The 21733-nt window shown below is 40.3% G+C and overlaps 1 protein-coding gene across 2 annotated transcripts; it reads right to left on the reverse strand.

The window, feature by feature from the left end:
* On the reverse strand, positions 1–4893 carry zgc:114130 (uncharacterized protein LOC570332 homolog). 2 transcript variants are annotated; one of them, XM_068709973.1, is made up of 2 exons: positions 4744–4893; positions 1–3388 (listed from the first exon to the last, which is right to left on the reverse strand). In XM_068709973.1, exons 1-2 carry the CDS (start codon positions 4795–4797, stop codon positions 2147–2149), a joined length of 1296 nt encoding a protein of 431 aa, XP_068566074.1. In that variant the 5' UTR covers positions 4798–4893; the 3' UTR covers positions 1–2146. The 2 variants fall into 2 exon arrangements, with proteins under 2 accessions (XP_068566074.1, XP_068566064.1); XM_068709963.1 differs by having other exon boundaries at positions 1–3391.
* Positions 4894–21733: the final 16840 nt, after the last annotated feature.

The raw sequence follows: 21733 nt of genomic DNA on the forward strand, positions 1-21733 counted from the left end.
AAAGGTGTGGACAGTGTTGCACATATACTACAGCCACCACAGCAATACATGCAACGAGGCAGAAATTTGACGGAAACATACGAGCCTCGTAACCTCTGCATTGTTGCATCAGCACCTATGAGGGTTCTGAGCGGATGTGCCACACATGCCTGTATATATTCTACTTAATTCATCATTTTCAGTGTAACCCCAAGAAGCTGATTATAAGGAAAACAAACTACAACTTAGTTAAAAAAAAAAAATCAAAAAAAACTTTATTTCCAGTACAAAATAGCAAAAACAAAAAAAGAGAAACCAAATATATTAAACTTGATACAAGCATCACCAACTCAAAGTCCTCTATAAATATGTTAAAATAAATTAAAGAAATTAATTTACTAAAGATCACCGTTAACACTAAACAGGCCTTAAACATGTTGATGGAAAGGCGATTTTAAATAGACCAGTAACAGCACGGTGTCTGTTCTTCTAACCAACTATGTCATAAAACACACAAGTAACATTTCTATAACACTAAGCATACAGACCCTAACCCTACAGAACGCTGGCTCTAGCTCAGGAAGGCAACAGTTCACGTACACGTGACCAGGAACACTACACATTCTTAACAGTACAAAGCCATAACAGGAAGAATTAATATTGATGGCGAGATGAAATATGGTGTGCCGAGTCACAAAAACATGAATATTTATCGAAAATGTAACACCAGTGCTGCCTTTGGACAGAAAAAGAAAAACAACCTGCTCCTGGGAATGTTGCGTTTAAGATAATCTAAAATACATATTAGCAGATATGCCAGAGGTAAAACAGGACATGAAAGATTCAAATGACTTGATTAAAATTTCCTTCTATGCCAAGTGCCTTTTTCAGATCACATCAGTTTACACAAAATAAAATGCAGAATTATGTGATGGCATCTCACTCGTTTTGGTTTTTTGGTCCATCTTTAAAAAGGCACAACATTGATGGATTTTCTGCAATGCCTGCAATTTGGGCTGGCACATTTCACACATCAAAGCCAAACAAACACCCATGCCCTGCTTTTCCAGTTGGCAAGTCATGCAGTCGATGATACGTCATGAACATGGGATTTGAGAAAGTTTGGTCAAGCCCATTTGGCTTTTTTTTTCTTAAGCTCAACCTGAACCCCCGTCCTCCCCCTGTAAGGCAGGCGATATCAGGTCATTTGACAGTTTACTGGTGATAGTTTATCAATAATGCACAAGACACAAAAGAACACTTGTAGTCGTCTTAACAACAAGGAGACTTGAACTCTAGCTTATTTGGCTAAATAAAAAGACCTGCACCCCATCCACACATCTCTCCTAACAAACCAGCAAATATCGCTTCAACACGTGACCTGGGAAATAACGCAACAGGCACTTAATTGGTTTAAAAACTTAACATTCGGTTTCAAGGCCAGTGATCTAAACATAACCTCAGACTGTATTTATAAAAATAAAAAAAAAACAGTTTCAACAATACTGTGTACAGTTAACATAGTGTTTGTGCTACCATAATCAAAATGTTTGAGCTACAAAGATGTCTTTGGCTTTGTCACATTCTTTTGATCACCCAGAAGTTGGTAAAAAGGTAATATTAAAGGGTGTGGTTGGACTCATCACACTGTGATTACAATATCTTTGTCGCGATTTGTCATCCTAACATACGATTTTGGTTGAGCGTCAATCGCCTCTGGCACAATTTAACTTCTGTCTTAATATATACTCTGTTTTGGTGGCAACACACATTTTAGGTTCTACACTGGCGCTTCCCTTACACATGCGACAGTGAGATTGAAACCACATTAATCAGATAGGCGAACCTCTGTGTTTTCGGAGTCAGCCAATAAGTCTTTGTTTCCTTTGATGCCACACAGGAGCAAAGAACGTCTGAGGTGTCGGTGCAGTGGCTCTGTGTGTGTGTGTGTGTGTGTGTGTGTGTGTGTGTGTGTGTGTGTGTGAGAATATGTGTGCATTTATAGGCTTCTAGTGTGTGAGCATTGTGTGTGTATGTGTGTGCTTGAATGTGGATATATGTGTGTACAGCATATATTATGTCGTTTTGCGTGTTTGTGTCTGAATGTAAATGTAAATATATATATATATATATATATATGAATGTATGTTTGTGTTCACACTGCAGCCTAAAGGCAGAACCCAGCAGCATCCTCGGGAACAGAGAGCTGACTGAATACAGCCAGACGCTTGCCATTGACTTCATTAATGCCGCTGCAGGATTCAGAGCCACTGAGCGAGCTAGCAGAGCTGCTTCCATCCTGGTCCTGGTCTGACAGAGAGGTGTAGGACAGGGATCGTGCACCCAGCGGCTCCGGAAAGACCCCAGTAGCATTGGGACTCTGCCTTAGGGAAGGGGAGGCGGTCGGAGACAACCCGCTTGGAGAACAGCCGGAGTCTGGGGAAGGCAGGCATGGAGACTGGGGATCCGCTGCAGTGACCTGGCTTATGGGGGGATGGTACTGGTCGACAGGGGAGGCCTCGAAGGCAGAGTCCATTTCCAGGAAGGCATGAGAAAGGAGGTCAGTAATGTCAGCGCAGGGAGGAGGAGAGGCCGATGGTGCACGAGTGAAAAAAGCAGTGGCAGGAGAGTGAGCAGGAAGGGCAGGCTGAAGGGGAGCAGAGGGAAACCCAGCGAAGCTGAAGCTCTGTCGGACAAGAGGAGGCCTGTGCGAGCGGAAGGAGGAAGGCGGCTGCTGGGGAATACTTGAGGAAGAGGACGAGGAAGAGCGAGTGAGGGAATGTTGGATTTCCTCCTCCTCGTTGTTGTGGACGAAGTGGCAGCGCATCCCGTAGGGGCAGAAGCCGATGGTGTGAAACGTGCGACACGGCTCGGTTTTGTATTTTGGATGCCGGTTGAGATCCCGCAGCTCGTCCAGCCCATGGGCAAACTGGCACTTCCCACCGTACTTGCACAAGCCGCTCTCGGTGAAAGATCGACACAGTTCAGTCTTATAGCGTGAGGAGGAAAGGGATGAGGTGGAAGAGGAGCTGGTGTTCAGTGCAGTGGGGCTGAGGTCACTTTGGGAGTGCGTTACGTCAGTCCCCGGCCAGCCAAGACTTGCTGCTGTGGTGCTGCTGCTGCTGCTGCTGGTCTCCACCATGCTCAGGGAGCGCTGGGCAAGGAAGCCTGACTTGGCCCACTGGGTGGAATTAATGAGCTGGGTGGGCAGAGAGCTTTCTGGCTGCTCCCCCCATTGGCTGGAGGTCAGAAATACACTGTCTGAAGGATCAGCGGGAAGGCAGGCGAGAGACGATAGGGAGAAGGATGTGTTGCTACGCGGCTGACCAATGCAGCCCGGTGACCTCATTGCCTGACTGAGGGAGGATGGTGGAGGTCGGTTCTGCTCTCTCAAGTCAAGATTCAGTAACTGCTGTAAAAAGAAACAGACAGAACAACATTAGCAGATGTATTTTACTATTAGTAAATAATGCGTTTTTTGTATATGTCTGACAGAATAAAACCATGTAATGTATTAAGAACATTATTCTGGTGTTAAATACTGGCATACAAGTATACATAACAACAAACTTCTGTCAAGTATTTACTTTTGTGTTATGAACTTCTGACAACCCCAAACGTTTGGTGTTTTATTGCCATGCAATACAGACACTACAAAGTTAGCTGCATGGTACTTCAGTTAGCAATAACTCTAATGTGACTCGCCCTCTTTTAGGATTGTATTTTGATCGGTCCATCTTAACTTTTATCTCAAACAACTTTCCTCTAAAAGGACCAAACAGGCACAGTGTCTTATATAAGCAGCTACTGGACAGAAAATGAAAGCAGGCAGATCGATTATTGGATTGTTATTTATGGATAGGTCACCACAAAATGATGAATCGAAAATAATTAATGAAATAATAATTTCAATGCTGCCTTTTGAGCAGTGGGACACAGCAAAACCCGTTTAAACTTGCTCGAAAGATGATACAAAAAAAAAAACAAAAAAAAAACAGCAACCCTAACCCAAAAGAGTTTAACCTGGCATCCTACAAATACTTGCATCTTCTACTGTGATGAATGAGCACGGGCAGGATATAACCAAGTAGCGTTATATTATTATCACATGAAGTAAAGTTAGTAACACCCTCGTGCAGTTGCTCCTAAATTATAGTATTAGTTTGTTACACAGCTTGCTTCTACTAACTAGCATCCAGTGAATCAAACACTTCTCCGTGTTATCAACACAAATTGACAACTTTAACTAACTGTTTCTGTTGTTTCGAGCATAAAGTTAACGCTAGGTTGTTATCGGGCGGCTCTACTCCGCGTTGTTCAGCGTTAATGCGACTTTACAAGTTGTAGTTAACCTCTCTGTGACCAGCGGTAGTGAAAACTAGCTTAACCAGGGCACCGTTAGCTCACTAGTATTAGCGTTAAATCACTACATGAGCTAACGTTAGTTAGTTAGTTAGTTAGTTAGTAGACGGTTTAATGGGCCCATGTTACGATGAATCGCAACACCAGCTTAAACAAGTTAGCTTCAAGTCCAGGGAAAGTTAACTTTCAGATCACAACAACAACAAAAACGTCAAAAGCTCGATAAAGCCACCGGTTACCAATAAAAGGTTGATACAGAACAACAACAGCTAAACAACACTTGAATAGACGAAGAGAGCTAGCAGCGTAAAGTTAGCAGTGTAGCCAGTTAGCTAACGTTAACACCCCATGACCTAGCCAACTTTTTTGCTCCGCTCAACTTTCTTTGCGCTTCGCGTTTACCTTGCACATCATCTCTTCCAGGTCAGCGAACTGGTTGAGGGGGAAGGATGGCATTTCGCTGAGTTGTCAAAAGTTTTCGTCCGATCTCGTCTGCCCCCGCAGTGATAGACGTGGGCCACTCGCTGGCATGAGTTGCTCAGAAGTTTCTGGTTGTGTGCGCGCTGCTAAACAAGCCCAAGACCCCAGACCACGTGTGGATTTAAAACCTAACATTGCCGTTAGCCCCTCCCACGCCTCTGTGAGTCAGCCCAAGTTGTTTTCATCAGACACAACAGTCGAAAAACCTTTACCTGACCCATTTTTAATTCCTTTAATATATAAATATATATGTATTTGTATTTATATTAAAGTATATATTCTAATTATTTTAAGCCATTTAAGACAGATGGTTTTAATCAGATGGGACAGAGGAGGTACACTGGTAGTTATTTCATTGTATATACTGTGCATTTTTTATATTTCATATTTTACTCTGTTACTTTAATTGCTTAAATACATTTGTTGCTGCTGTAACAAACAAATTTCCCCTTGCGGGATGAAGAAAGTATCTATCTATCTATCTATCTATCTATCTATCTATCTATCTATCTATCTATCTATCTATCTATCTATCTATCTATCTATCTATCTAGCTAAAACAAACTAAAGAAGGGCTATAGCACAAATGGGGCCTCAAGAAATAGAAAAGTAGACAAACAGCAACTAAGAAAAGGCAGCCACAAGGTCGAAAACAGGAGTACATGCAGAAAACAGGAGCACTGAACCCATTGGTAGAAAAGACGGCATGGAGACAGCTAGACAAGGAGGAGTGAAGTCTTTGATTTCAAAGCTAAAGGTAGATGTGTGAAAAATCCCACTGCAGAGCAGAGCCATGAGAATATCCTACTCAAACACACACACACACACACACACACACACACACACACACACACACACACACACACACACACACACACACACACACAGGTTTGTTTCTCTATCTTTAGGACCAAAAATGTCAAAGTAAAAATGTATTTCACCAAATCCAAACCTTAAACTAATAATCACAACCCAACATATAACCCTAAACCCTATAGCCTGGAGGAATTGTCAAAGTAAGCTCAGACAAAAAAAAGGCCACAAAGGCAGAATTTCAAGAACACACCCACACAGGTCTGCCAGGAGTGAAGTTGTCACACCTCTTGGATTGTTAGGAAGATTGCGACAGTTGCAAACAGTTGGCTGCACCTACAGGGGAAAGAAACGGCTCTGTTTGTCCTGTGCAGTTCAGTGTTTAAAGTGGCTGGGTATAGCGGTTTGATTCCCTCTGGGGCACCGCTTAAACTGAGAGTGTACAATTAGAATAAAAGCACCATCATAAATTAAATATGACAATGATCACTTTGAAGAGGGAAATATTGTTATAAGTTAGTTGGCTGAAAAAATGTACAGTCCTCATAAGAGCGGAAAAGAAGAAAACACTGCCCCCCAAAGTATGGCAGTTCTGGAAAGCAGGAAAAAGCTCTGAGCCCCTTTCGAAAGATGAGTTCAGCTGAGAACAAAGCCTGCCCAAAAGCTTTGTTTTGGTCCAGCCAAGTGGTCACCATTAAATGTGTGTGTATACATGTTGGTGTGTGGGTCTCGACCCCCCCATCTCCCTAGTCCTGACATGATGTAATGGTAGGCCTATAGGTCGGCTCTATACAGCCCGAAGGTTGACTCAGCCAGTTGTGTTTTGACTTGTGTAGCTGAATTAGTGTTTTTCCTCACATTTCTGCGGTTAAAGGGGATTAAGAGGTATCTTGGTGTCCAGCGGACTTGTGCCATGGTAACATAACATTCTTTCAGCAGGTCTTCTTTGCACTTCTTTCCTCTTTTCTGTCTGGTCAAACTCTGCCGTTACTATCAAAATGGCCACAAAGTTATGTCTTCAGCAAGAAAATGGGCATTCATTCCTTGTGAACGCCTCTGAAACCAGCACCGTAGCTTCATCATGTATAGTCTTGACACAGTATCGTCCAGATAGATCAGATTGTGTGGAGATCTAATTAAGATGGACTGTAGCATTCTAAATGCATCTTGACATTTGCATTTCCATTATCACTATGCGGACGCATTTTTAAAAAGTATTTTAGCCTTAAAAGACACAGTGGACACATAACCAGTCTTCTTTTTTGTCTGTGCTTCCTCCTGTATATAAAGCAGCCTGCTTTCACCCAAGGTGCAATTAATGCCAAGTGTGATCAAGGCCTAATTATATTGCGACTGACCTTTGGGTGCTATTCCAGACGTGAGCGACTGCCCTAATTAATATATTGTCTTAAGAGGTTGGCTCTGCGTGTTTGTTTTTTAACCTGAGATGAAGACCACCACTGTGAACAACAAGTCATTAACAAGATGTCAACAACACAAGTGCCTTGAGGTAAACCTCAAACCTTCTATTAATTTGGTTAAGTAAACAAGTGTTATCTGTAAACAAGCTATTTGGTCGGAAAGTACAGTTAACTTCTATAAACAAATCCCTTTTGGGCGAGTTGGAGATTACTGGGAGTTGAGAGAGAAAGGGAGTTTTCTGGAGGAAGGGGGGAGGGGAGGAGGGAGGAGAAAGGAGGAGAGAGGTTTGAAAGAGAGTTCTTGCTTCTTGTTGAGTCCAGCTGGGCTAGAGGGCCTTTGGAGCACAATGAGCTCAATGAGCTGCAGGACCAACTAACAAACTAATAGCCCGCCCTCTGCGACGCTACCCCCATACACACACACACACACACACACACACACACACACACACACACACACACACACACACACACACACACACACACAGAGGACAGTGAATGGGTGGATAGAAGGGCTTGTTAGAAGGGAAAGAGATGGGGGTGAGGAGAGGGATGAAGGGGCAGGATTGGGGGCTATTTAGAAGAAACGAGGAAACAGGAAATGAGAGGAAGGCATTAGGAAGGAGAGAGGTGGTTTCGTTAAGACTGGATCTGCGACCAGGTTAATCTACAGATTTGGGAATAATCAACCAGATTCATAAACATGCGTCATGGGATGCATTCCCTTGCTTTGTCACGTAATATTACTGAAATAATTAGCCAAGTCATTAGGAAGGCATTTGCTGGTTCAACATCTGCTTGATATTGGAAGAGATTTGCAGAGGAGACATTGCACCGTGGGGTTGCCCTATAAAATGACGTATATTTGAGAGAGCTCCTGATGAAAATACAGGAGCAAAAACATGCAGTGTCTTTCCACTAACAGAAATAAATAGTCTGAAAGCTAGTTTGGGGATGTAAGAAAAGGACAGAGGGGTGAGTAGGCAGGGTAGGAGAGCTAATCCATAATCACAACTTGTGTGTGTGTGTGTGTGTGTGTGTGTGTGTGTGTGTGTGTGTGTGTGTGTGTGTGTGTGAATCTGTAGACAACTTGTGAAACAATTGTATTGTAACACCATTTGTTTTGTGTGTTGGAGAGAACGACACACACACACACACACACACACACACACACACACACACACACACACACACACACACACACACACACACATACACACACACTTGCACACTCAGCCCTTTGAAAGCCTCATGATTAAGTGAAGTCATTCCTCTACAGCCCCTCACAGGCTTCTTCAGATGAGAGGCTACTATTGCCATTGAAATATTAAGGAGAGGGGAGGAGGGATCTGTAGACCTGATGAACATCTGCTCCTCTTTTACTCCTCCCCCCCCCCCTTCCTTCTTTGTACCCCCTGCCCCATTTGCTTGTGTGTGTGTGTGTGTGTGTGTGTGTGTGTGTGTGTGTGTGTGTGTGTGTGCATTTGTGTGTGTTTGTGCTTACAGGGAGTCTTTGGTAGTCACAGAGAGAGTTGGGAATTTAGGAAGAGTTTCCCTGACAGTGACATTTTTAGCAAATCTACAATTGGTACCCTCATCTAAGTGCATAAGTTGGGAAACGATACCGTGGACTCCCACGTTCGTTATTTGATTGGGTCTTCACAGTCACGACTAGTACTCCCCTGATTTGTCACACCCTAATCACACAACCCTTTTCCAGAAGAAAACAAACAACAACAGCCTTGATTACCGATCAACAGCATTTTATAATTCTACTACTGCCGACATGCGGAGGAAGTCGCTGTTATTGGAGCAATTAACGAACGGAGTGTCTAGCCGCGTTATCAGCCTGTCTGATGTCTGAAGTCACGGTTGGTGGTAAAGGAAGACGGACACAAAACAGAGGACTTTCCTTTTCTGAATAATGCTTATTTTGTTCTGCACAACTATTGTGAAGTCCACGCATAAACTAAACTTCAGAGCTACAAGTTTGAGAACAGACAACAACGAAACCAAGAGCAAACGAGTGAGAGACGTGTGTTGACCACATTTATTGACCCATAATCTAGTAAACTTTGATCGTAAGTGTTGAATTTAAAGTACATTTGATGTGTGTGGAAGAGAGAGACAGAGAAAGACCTGCAGCGTTGTAACTATGTCTGAAAATAAAACTTTCCACGAAATATGTCTGTTTGAGAAAAAGTCACTGCACCGGAATGTTTATGCATAAATACATAACAACTATGATGCTCTCTTGTTTGTGCTTCATGCACACGAGCACACACATCCAGGTACGCCACACAGTAGGGTTCTACTCACAGGTCAGAGGTCCTCACCTGACCTCTGACATCACCTCCTCCCTCTCCTGCCCACTGGAATTCACTCCTGTGGATTCAATTAGAAAGCTAGAGACAAGGAGAGCAAGAGAGGAGTACGTAGAGGGTTTTCAAACAAGATAACAGTGACAAATGTCTACAGAGGGCGTAGCAATGGAAAAGGAGACAATGACTCAGGGTGAGAGAGTGATGGAGGAGAGTTCAGATCAGTTCTTTTAACTCATTTGTTTTGGAGGAAAGGGACAAAGAATCTGGAGTCCTACACCAGACATAAGGGGTACACTATATGGCCAAAATATATGGACACTGATTCCATGTCTTTGTACTTTTGCTTTGTGGAAGTTTTAATGGTTTAGGCTAGCCTCCTCACTTCCAGTTAAGATAACTCTTAATGCTACAAAAAACAATGATAGTTCATATCATATTTAACATTCAACATTTGACATTCATATCATGCACTTCACTGTAGCTGCACTGTAGTTCTTATGCTGTTTTGGTTTATTCTGGTCATCTAGTTTATTCATTTAAAATCCCTTTTACATGTCTTTTTATATTGTTTCTTTATGGCTGTGTGTATAATTTATATTTTGCCTTAATGCCAATTGAGTCAAATGTAAAGCACTATGTATTGCCTTGTTGTTGAAAGGTGCTGTACAAATACCATTTCCATGCCTTTCCCTTGATATTGTAGACTGTACGGTGTGCATCCAACTTTGTGGGAAGGGTTTTGGAAAGGGCCCTTTTCTGTTTCAACATGGCAATGTCCCTAAGCACAAAGCAAGGTGCATTTATAAATAGTTTTCTGAGAACTTTGCTGGCTTGTTCATATTGGCATTTGCTCTATTCTACTGCCCTCTGGTGGATTGTAGTTTGATTACAAATCAGCACCACAACCTTTAATTGATTACGTGGGTTTGGACCCAACTGGTGCAAGGCCGAGATCCTCCTTGTGGCACTGGCACCGCAGTGGCTAGTCTGTGGCAAGCATCAGTCAGGCGTCAGGACTGTGGCACCTCAGTGACTAGTCAGTGGCACTTCAGCGGCAAGCATCAGTCAGGCGTCAGTCAGGTGCCACAACTGTGGCAAGCAAGCGACACTCGTTCGGCACCCGTCAATAAGCTGCCGAGCTGAGCCACATTTCCTGAGAGCACCCATTGTTGTTACGATAGGTCAGCTGCCATAAATCTGTTTTATCATCATAGTAGATTCTAATTAACTGGAGAAAAAACTTGTTTTATAACACGTAGATCATAAATCCCTGAATATAAACAGAAATCGGATGGGAAATGTAACTCAGTAACGGTCCGAATAAGTCAATCTATGTCGCTGGCTTATAACGGTATGCCTGTGAGCAACCAGGTTCAACTTTTACTTTATTTAAATACTTCCGCCATCAACGTCATGATTTAGACCGTTTTGAAATAAAAATACAATCTTTACTATCTTTATTATTAGGCCTTAATAGTCAAAGATTACCAGCTGCAATAATCAATAACTAATACGTTTTTCACTCTTTTTTGTTTGTTTTTCACTTTTTCGTGACATCCAAGCATCTACAGAGTGCCCCTGACAAGTGGTTATGCTTAAATTGTCGAATCATTTAAAACATTTTTTTTTTGATATTTTCACTCTTCCTTGCTTATATGTAGGTGTCATTATGTGCCACAAGCTGCCAGTGCCAACAGTTGTCACAGGAGTGTCGCCAGTAGTCAGAGCAGTGCCACTAGGCGTCAGAGGATTGTGCCCCCATGGTCCGTGTACGTTTTGATAGTCTGTTTTATGGATTATTTGTTTTTTTCTTTTGAAGAGTGACGCAAAGTAAGACAGGTAGTCCGGAAGTAAACAAATGTCAAAATAAAAGTGAAGGCAATAGAATGACCGTATGCAAGTCAACTGTTAGTCTATGGTGCAAGCACACACCAACGTAACATTAGAAGAAAAAATAAATAAATATAAATAAATAAACGTGGGCCGATGGGAGTATGCTAGCAACAATAGTTGACTACATGCGATTTCATATTAATTTATCCATTAATTATTATCCAATAATAATCTTCTACTACTTTTCGATTAATCTGTTTATTGTTTGATGCAATACAGTTCGTAATATAGTTTAATCAAAATCCTATCGTGACAACAATGAGTGTTGTCAGGAAATGTGGCTCCACCCGCTCAGCTCGGCAGCTTATTGACGAGTGCCGAACGAGTGCCACAGTTGTGGCGCCTGACTGACGCTTGCCGCTGAAGTGCCACTGAGGTGCCAGTGCCACAAGGAGGATCTCGCTGTCTCTCCGAAGATCCCTGATGTGATTGCAGAGACTCATTCATCTCTAAATGTAGCCTTACGTGGTGCACAAGACTCACAGAACTTACTGTACAGAGAAGGACATCAACAACCTGCACACCAAGGTAGGGCTGTCTGCGTCTTACTTTTGCCTGCCTTGTGATTGTTCTGCTGTCAAGGTGGCAGGTTATTTAATTTCTGTACTCTGCTTGAGGAAGGCTAAAGGCCAGGGATGTCAAACTCATTTTCACCCTGGACCACATGGTTGCCAAGTTGTCGCGGCAGTTACCACTGTTTATGGCAGCTGCCACAACTTCCCTTGGTAGTTGCCACTGTTTGGGAGAGTTGCCGTGGCAGTTTTTAGCCTTTATTTTTCGTTATTTGACAATATGTGACAATGCGTTAAGGTCTTTAAGGGTTTGATTGTTGGTAGTTGTAATTGGTTTAGTAAAAAAATGCCGAATTGTCACAGTATGGCTACTCGTTTTAATTAAACTAAGCTAATATAGGCTAACATCAATTTGCACTTGTTGCCATGGCAACGATGAACACTTTAATTGAGCGGATTGGAGGAATGCAAATTGTAAATATGGATAAGATGCATTGTACTGTGTAGAATGATGACAATCCATATAACCTATTGGGCCTTTCTCAATATGCTTTCTTGTCGGTACTTGTGGAACTTCATCATTCTCAGCCCAAGTACTGTTCCAATTCAAAAGTCCGAGAACAGCCTTCTCTCGGCAAGTCATTTTGAAACTTGTGATGTGATCCATATATACGAGTTTACTCTGGTTCTTCACTGTAATATACTTTTACAATCAAACCAAATATGACAAATATATGTGTGTGTGTGTGTATATATATATATATATATATATATATATATATATTTGTAGATGTGTGTGTGTGTGTGTGTGTGTTAAGTTGTTAAATGTACTTATGTACACACATAAATGTATCAATAAACACAGTAGTAAATAAATACATGAAATATACAAATAAATGAATAGAGATACAACAATCTGACTTTTTCCGTCCCTATACCGATAATGAAACCTGGGCTTTGTGTATCGGCCGATACCGAGTCGATCTGATACCAGTGTTAGATTAATAAGCTGTATGCCTCACTGTGTGGAAGTTCCTAAAATCATTATTTTATGTCTAAGGCAAAATCAGGCTTGACTTAAACGTTGCTTTTCTAACTTTGAAAAACAAAATTAGACAAATAAATACATAGATAAAAATGTACTGATTTGTTATTTATTTAAATATTTGTATCCAATACCAGATCTGCATGTCGTCACCAATAGCTGATTCAGCTATTTCAGTCAGTTTTGGACTGAAATCAGAAATATGTTTCGGTATCGATACATCTCAAGAAATAAATAATATTAACGATAATTAATAATATACAAGCTTTGGCGCTCTGTGCAGCAGCGTGGGCGGGGCTTTAGGTGTCTGCAGACTGAGTTGATGATGTTGTCAGCGGGTCTTTACAGCCCTCTGCTCACTTCTGCTGCTGGATGCTGGATATAGTAACCTTTCTAATGCATTGTCTTGCCATAAAACCTTGAATTGCAGCTGTGTTTGAAAGGTGCTGTGACATTAAATTAACCTCATTGCCTTAAGTTCTTAAGCCACTTTAGATGTGTTGCAGAAAGTGATGTTCAGGTGTTTTTTATTGAATTATTCTCTTTAGATGACCAACATGTAACTCCAGAATAAAGACACTATATTTGGACTGACATGTCAAATAAGTCGAGCCAACTTACTGTATATTTTCAGGCTGTTGGGTGCAAATGAGAACTCATCAGTGATTGTCCCTGAATTTATACATCAAAATGTATTTTACACATTAAAATAATAAACATGACAGTAGTGCAATTGAGAATTTTCAACAACAACAATTTACAAGCATGACATAATTTTTATAAATTTATTTTTTAGATATTATTTAAATAATAAATAATCTCTTAATTCAAACACGCACATTCAATTCAATTCAGTACAATTCAATTAATTTTTGTATAGCCCAAAATCACAAATTACAAATTTGCCTTTATAATCTGTACACATACGACATCCTCTGTCCTGGAACCCTCACATCGGAACAGGAAAAACTCCCCCAAAAAAAACCTTTAACAGGGAGAAAAGAGGAAGAGGCCTTAGGGAGAGCAACAGAGGAGGGATCCCTCTCCCAGGATGGGATATATCCTTTATATACTGTTGGTTAGTTTAATCTTCAGCAATGCATCATATTCTATAAGATCATGTTTGTAGTGTCAGTACAGTACATTATTTACCTCTGAGATGTATGGTTAGGGTTGTGTGTTCATTAGTTATTGTATCTTTATGAGGACTCGTTTGAGTTGTACACCTTAAAAGTGAAATCACTTCACTTCTCAAGTGTAGAATCAAGTCTTAACCCTCAGCATTGAAATAGGGAGCCGGGCATTAGAAGGGTTTGTACCATTCTTTCTTCTTCTTCTGCTCCTGCTGGAGACGTTCAGTCTTCAGCTTCTGCTGCTGCGTCGCCATCCGAGCAGTCTGGAGCTTTTCATTCTCCATCATTCTCCACTCAGTGAAAAATTACCTTTTTAGAAGCCTTATTTGTCAATGACCCACATAATATAAACCAAATTGTATAAAAAAAGCTAAATGTTACCCACGAGACGAGTATTTCAGTCTCCTGAAGGTCATTAGTTCGGCTGGGTTTTAGCATAATTAATCGAAATTTTGATAAGTTAATTATTAGGTAAAGTTAATTATTAGGTGAAGTTAAAGTATGAATACCACAATGTAGAAAAACTCTATTACAAGTAAAAGTCCTGCATTTAAAATCTTACGTATACGTGCTAGTGTAGTAGTAAGTATTATCAGTAAAATTCTTAAAGTATCAAAAGTACTTGTTAATACTGAAGCATCATTTCACTGCTGCAGGTGGAGCTACTTTTTTAAAATAACCAATTTGTATTCAACTATCGTCTCATATGATAATACAATATTACAGATATTTTTTTTTGTTTTTAGATGTAATCTCCCCCAACAATCCCCTCCCTGCTCATTAAAACTAATTAATGATAAATAAACAATAATAATACTAATAATTATTTAATGAAATACATAAAATAGAAAACAGAATTTTGTAAAAAATTGCACTAAAGGAAAATAAATGTAGAAAACAAGGTGGTGGAGCTTTTAACCGTGTTGTATATTTCTAGTTTGTTGTTTTATATGATCATTTTAACTCGTGTGAAATGTCTTTGAGTATCATGAAATATCTACAAAAATGTAGTTTGTTGTTTTTTTTTTAGCATCAACTTCAACATTTATTGTCAAACAATAATCTACCATCAACTTGTCACAAAGCATCTCTGGAGTTTTACTTTCGTCCTCTTGAAACAGTCGTCGCGTAGCTCACAGCTCCACTCAGTGAACTTTGCTTTTCATTCCTTCTGTTTAATGTAATTAGTAAGTGAAGGACAGCTCATGATTACAACACATTGGAACATGGGAGTGCATGAGTGTGTGCATGCCAAGGACTGTATATAAGGGGACTTGGTCACTGTGAGGTCACCATTGGTTTATGGACTACACTTTTAAAGCCTTGAGTTCTGCATTTTAGCTGTCGCTATCTTGGTTTATGGCTTTTTATTGGGCATCAACCTCACGTTGGATGAGGTTTTACAAACAGGCTTTCTCACCCAAAACTTCCAGAACAAATGACAATATCCCTGTGATCTTTCCTGTACTTTGAGATGAATGCTAACATGGCATGCTAACATTAGAATTGTAACTCGCTAATATATTCTGTAATCGTACACAGTGGAGGCATGTTAACATGGCAAAACACTGAATATCACATGCTATTATATCACCATGTGAATATCCATTAGTTAGAAAATGCTGCTGTTGGCATGTTAGCATTCGGCTTGGATTGGTAAAAGTCCAGTGTTTAGCTCCACTCGTTCTCAACACACATTGGACTGTTTGAGTTTTATTCAGTGATGAATGGCAACCAGCCAGATTAATCTTAGTGTTTTTAGCAGGTCTTAGATGTTACCCCACAATTTACGATATTCTTGTGAGAGTTTTGCGACAGTTTCAGCAAGTTCTGGCAAATTGTGGGTTACCGTATAGGCCTATTGATAATAGACAATCAGTTGTATGTGTACATGCACAGGCTGCAAAGTGCTGCTCATGAGGAGTAGGCTATCTATGCTGTTGATTTGGACAAAAGGGCTCAGTGGTGTGACGTTGGCTTGACATTTAACCGAAGACAGTTCATTTTAATTTAGACATGTAACATTTGTAAATGTTACTGCAAATGTTACTTCAATTAACATTAAACTCAGATGAAAGTACAAGTAAGTCACTTAAAACAATGTACTTTAAGTACCTCTTTTCAGAAATAGCGTGCTTTTCTTTTACTCAAGTAAAATATTCTAGTTTTCTTTCTATTTCTACTGTACACACAACAGTCTTTGATTTAGAGTTTGAAGTGCTTCTTCTCCACTTTGGTATTTTTATATTTATATTTTTGATAAAGGACATGTAAGCATCATGTTGTGACAGGTTGTTAAACAGTAGCACAGTGACACAACCAACTTCTTAACTTGTGGATTTAATTGGCACAAGACAGGTTGCTGTGTGAAACATTTCATATTAGAATTGTGATGGGTGACGTGAGATAATGTGCAGTAGAATGGATTTAATGACAAAGTATTATTAATGTATGGAAAACACCATAATATAATTTACAATTCCTCTGTATGTCTGATTCACCAGTGAGGGGAGCTGTTGCACCATTTACAGCCAGTTCTGTGGACTTCACTGAGTGGATTATATTAATTTGGCTAATACAGTTTTCTGTATCAAGAAATTAGAAACGGCGTCTGCATCTTTTACCTTAGGATGTATATGTGTATATGTTTATTTTTTCTTGTCTGTGCATACTTTTCACATGAAACAAGTGCATTTTATGAGACACACAAATACAGCCTAGAGAAAGAGGCCAAGGCAGGGAGCCAGAGCTGCCAAGTGCAGAACACAGAGACTGGTAGACAGGGGGATTTACACAACCCTAGTCCCTGGAAGTGGTCCACACAACTATGTGCGTGTGTGTGTTTGTTAAGCAACAGTTCCTGGAGATCCTCCTGAACCTAAAACAAAACAGCCAAATCTTTGTTGCAATAACACAGATATGGTTTATCAGTTTGTGTTTGTGTTTGCCTCATGTGTGACCAGAGGGACCAGCAAAGCCTTAAATGTGGAGATCATTCAGGAAATGGCAAAAAGGAATGTGATCAGAGATTTTTACCAAAATATAATTAATCCCTAGCTCCAGTTTTACTGTCTGTGATTCTTTTGATTAGAGGGAATGTTTTAAATTAATTGCAAGAAGTCATTGAGATACGGAGAGGCAGAGTGAAGAGAGGGGAGGACGGCAAGAAAATGGAGAGATGCAAAAAGTGTTATGATGGATAGTTTAATTGTTTTATGTTTGAAAATTCAAGAAAATTCAAGAAGCAATAGAAGTGTTTGTGAGTGGGTTGTGTGCATTTCAAATATTCTAACTTGAAATAGATGTGAAAATCCAAAAAATGTCACAGTTTGTCCTGGTGTTTTCACAACAGAGTTTATTAGAAAAATCCAGCTCCAAACTCCACAAAAAACCCTCATAATTAAGTCCAATTATTGAACCTAATTAGTAGAAAACAACTTCAGTAAAATCTCAGAAAGGGATCTTTTCATAACTGCCTCAGGCCTAGAGAGGAACAAGATCACTAACATATAGAGTGCAGAGTGATGTCAGGTGTTTGCACACTGAAGTGCAGCCAAAAGCAGAACGAGCGTCATAAGGAGCCCTGTTGCCACACACATTTATTTATTGAAGCTGGTTAAAGAGGAACACACAGACAAAATGTCGTATCTGCTACTCTGCAGTGTCAGACATGTCTTGTGTGTAAAATTCCCCAAGATATTTTTCCGTTGTTTTTTTTTTTGTCACGGCTGCTGAAGACGTAGAAAATGTATGACATCATCACATTTGTAGTCTTTGTGACGACTGAGAGAGAACAGGAATGTTTATTCCAGTTAGATCTTAGGCAAATCCTTTGGTCATTTGGGTTAAATGAAACTGCGATAATGAAGCGATGATGGGTATGCATGTTCCTTATCAGACTACATGTCACAACAGAAATGTATGCTGAAACCCAGAGGCCAACATTACATCTTTCAAAAACATATTTGAACTCAAAATAAACAGACAACAAAAACATTTCTTTTGGCAGTGTTGTGTGACACATACTGGATGTTCCTGCTGCACAGAGATATTTGTGCACAGATAATGAGGTCCCTTGTGCAGTCCAAACAATGCTTCTTTAAACTGCTCTTCTGCTTCTAAAAAAAGGATCTCAGTAGTAGATGGACATATACGGAATAACAATATTCAATGTGAATATACTATAACTGATGTGTTCACCTCACAGCCTTGTTTTAAAACAAGCAAGACATATACATCTATAAAGTGTGGAAGGGTTTTTAGGATATGTTCATTTTTGTTATCTAAGATTATATGCTTCAAAACTGTTATATATAAGCATTTATAAGGCACTGTTTATGTTTATGTGAGGCTTATGTGGTAAGACTGGCATGATGCTTAATAGCTAGTGTGTTTATTAATGCATAGTTGTGTGCACATACTTTTCAGTGTTTGACCCTATCCCAATGTTGGATAGCAGGTTTGGCCATTCATTTAATGTTGGAATGTATGTTCATGTTCTTTTAGAGCAGTGCTTTTTTGTTTTTTGTCTCGCATAACATTACAACCTCTATTCATGTCAGCTGTGACTTCACCTCCACCTTCATTTTAAACTTTGAGAGCATTGTTACAAGATATTCTTTATATGTGTGTGTGTGTGTGTGTGTGTGTGTGTGTGTGCGCGTGTGTGTGAGAATAATTGTCCTTTAGCCTGAGTCGAATAGTAATGCTACAATAGTAGCTGATGTGTGGATGTGAGCGTCAGCGTTTGTCTCCATGTCACTAAATGTACTAACGGATGATTCCTGCTCTGTATATTCTCCCACTGCTCTCATCCAACTGTATCCATGCAACAGCTCTTAATATTGATCTGTGTGTCTGATCAGATGGCTATTGATGGACCTGGAGCCCTATATCAAATGACCTCTTCCACATTCCTTTATGTATGCTTCGGTATCCAGGAAACTTGTTGTAGAAACGGGTCTCTGTGTACGTGCTCATATGTGTGCGTTTAGGTGTATTTTTCCTCCACTACCTTGTCGTTCCTCTCTGTTACTTATCAATACAAGAGTTGAAGGGATGTGTTTGCCTGGGTCTGCATTTGCATCCCTGTGTGTGTGTGTGTGTGTGTGTGTGTGTGTGTGTGTTTGTGTCATTCTAATATGTGGGTTTCTGTGTTTTATGGGAAGTGCCTGTGACATCTTTTCCCAGTAGTTTCCATGTTTTGTACCAGCCAGCATGTCTGTTAACTGTGAATCATGGCAATGACGCTGCCAGTTGTTTCATAATGTTATAGTTGTCCTGGAATTTGATGTGTAGACAAAATTTTCTTGTGCAAGATTCACACAATGTTTCAGGGACGTATTAAGTTTGATGTCCTGATTTTTGAGCACATATTCTCGTATTCTTTAAATTGTTACTCATGATAACATATGAGAACTTAATTATCTCAAAGACATGTGCAATGGGTTACTTCTTAGAGGGATAAAAAGTATCTAACTTCTTTCCAGTTTTTACATATTGCTTCCATTAGAGTCTGTAGAGTCTATAGTACACCCTATATAGTTTGTCATTCACAACTGCAATCCAGTCGTCCTTGGTTGGGGAGGTTTCCTGCAGCCATTTCTGTGCGATAGCTTTCTTGCTCAGTTCATCTTGGATTTTGCCAAAGTATAATGTGACAAAGGAATTCTCAACCACAGTTCCAAATATTTCGATTTTTTTCTCTCTTTAGAAATATCCACCAAAAATATGAAGACAGTATACTAAGCCATTTTTACAAAATACAACTAAAACCCCTCCAGGAACTTGAATTGATGGTATTAGTTTGATTTATCATATAAAACAGTCAGCAGTTTTATCCTGGACCAATTCTTTCCTTTGATATAGATCGTTTTTTTGGAGTGCTTTGTTCTACTGTTTACTTTGTGGTATTGGAGGGATGTTGTTTTTTCATATTGTATGAAATGATGCTGATTAAATTACCATGCTTCAATGTACAGTAAAGAGTTCAATGTCTCCCTTCATCCTTATCCAAAACCGGCTAGATCTCGGCTAGACCAAAGGTTGCTCATTAAACCTCTTTGTAATGATAACATCCTTGGCAAAGAAACATCATTTTGAAGACTTGTTGAAATATTTACATTTATTTACTTTATTATTTTGAAAAATCTGAAGATGATGACAGATTATCACACACACACACACATTCAGTTTTTGTTGTTTGGGAGCGTCTCTAGGTGATGTGATTCTCTGTCTCCCTAAGAAGCGCCAGAGTAATGTAAACATTATGTCATGATGATGAACGGTACGTGTGGGTGTGGGTGTGTGTCCCAGAGACAAGGCCACATTCTCCCGGGGAAAAAAAAGGAAAGGAGAGCACAGGCACCTCTAGGAGCAACCATCAGTGTTTGCTCGTTAACTCTTTGCTGGGCTGCTAGCCAAACCCTCTGCCCAGCGTCATCAGCATCTCTGCTTCCTCTTTTTTTTTTTTTTTACAGCCGCCAGTACCGCTACAGTCACTTCCCAAAAAGTCAGACCGTCTCTATGTACGCATGCCCTAACATTTGTAACTTCCCAATAATGTGCTCAATCGGTTCAGAACTACGTGTGGTTGACGACTGTACACCATGTGTTGTTTGTGTGGAACGGTGATTTCTTGACCACTGCTTTCTTGATGATGATGGTGACAGACTGTCACTGTTTGAGAAATCCCAGTGGGAGACAGGGTGGATGGAAGGGCGATAGATTAAGTGTGATGCTCTAAATGTACTGTTTACATTACACAGCTGGAGGACATAACGTCTCATCCAGTGTGTGTGTGTGTGTGTGTGTGTGTGTGTGTGTGTGTGTGTGTGTGTGTGTGTGTGTGTTTTTAGCTGTAAACCACATCTCATGCTCTTCATCAGCAAATCAGTGGTCATATTTAAGTAAGATCCCTTCAATATCCCCATGCACAACCACTTTTTATCATGTGACTGACGTTCCACACATTTGAGCCATCCATCTGCTGATGAAGAGAAGACCATGAGATGTTGTTGAAAGCTCAGGAAAAGCCATTAAAAAGACCTTGAGTTGAGATCATTTATTGTCACATGTACATTACGTGCATTGTATTGCATAGGTGTATAGGTGTTCATGGTATTGCCCATTTATGCCTGATTTTGTTCCTCTATACTGCCTTCGTCCTCTCATTTCCTTTCCTCTCCTCTTGTTTCCTTCCTTCTCGTTTCCTCCCTTCTCTCTTCCTCTCCTCTCCTCTACGTTTCTGTGATGCTTATTTTCATAATAAGGAATTTAGCTGATCTCTGCACTGCTAGTGTCACTGTGGTATGTATTCTTGGGAGGGAAGCCAAGGCTAAACACACATACGCCATATCCATTCCTTTCCTTTCAATAACCAAACTCACCACACACACACAGGCACACAAACACACACACCTCGCTAACCACTTCATTTTCTGCCCACCTGTATAAACAGTGTGCATATGTGCATATGTGTGTGAGCGCTTCCTCACAGAGAGGCCTATTGTCCGCCAGGCTAAGATGTGTGTGCTGTGTCATGAATTGGCTCAGCGGCCACAAGCCCACTGCTGATTTTAGCTTAAAACTAACTACACTTTTCCTAAAATAACGCTTCCACTGACAAGAAGCAGCTGAGCTTTAATAGTGCTCCCTCAGCATCAAGGCTTTGTTGTTTCTGAGGATCTGGACGTAAATCACAGTGTCTGTGACCCACAGAAAATAGTGCCACGCAGTAGAAAATTAGGATATTGTGTGCTGCAGAGCTGGC

Source organism: Cebidichthys violaceus, unplaced genomic scaffold (assembly GCF_023349555.1).
Source record: "Cebidichthys violaceus isolate CVI_PGR_0920_01 unplaced genomic scaffold, fCebVio1.0.p SCAF_1, whole genome shotgun sequence".
In the NCBI taxonomy this organism is placed as follows: domain Eukaryota; kingdom Metazoa; phylum Chordata; class Actinopteri; order Perciformes; family Stichaeidae; genus Cebidichthys; species Cebidichthys violaceus.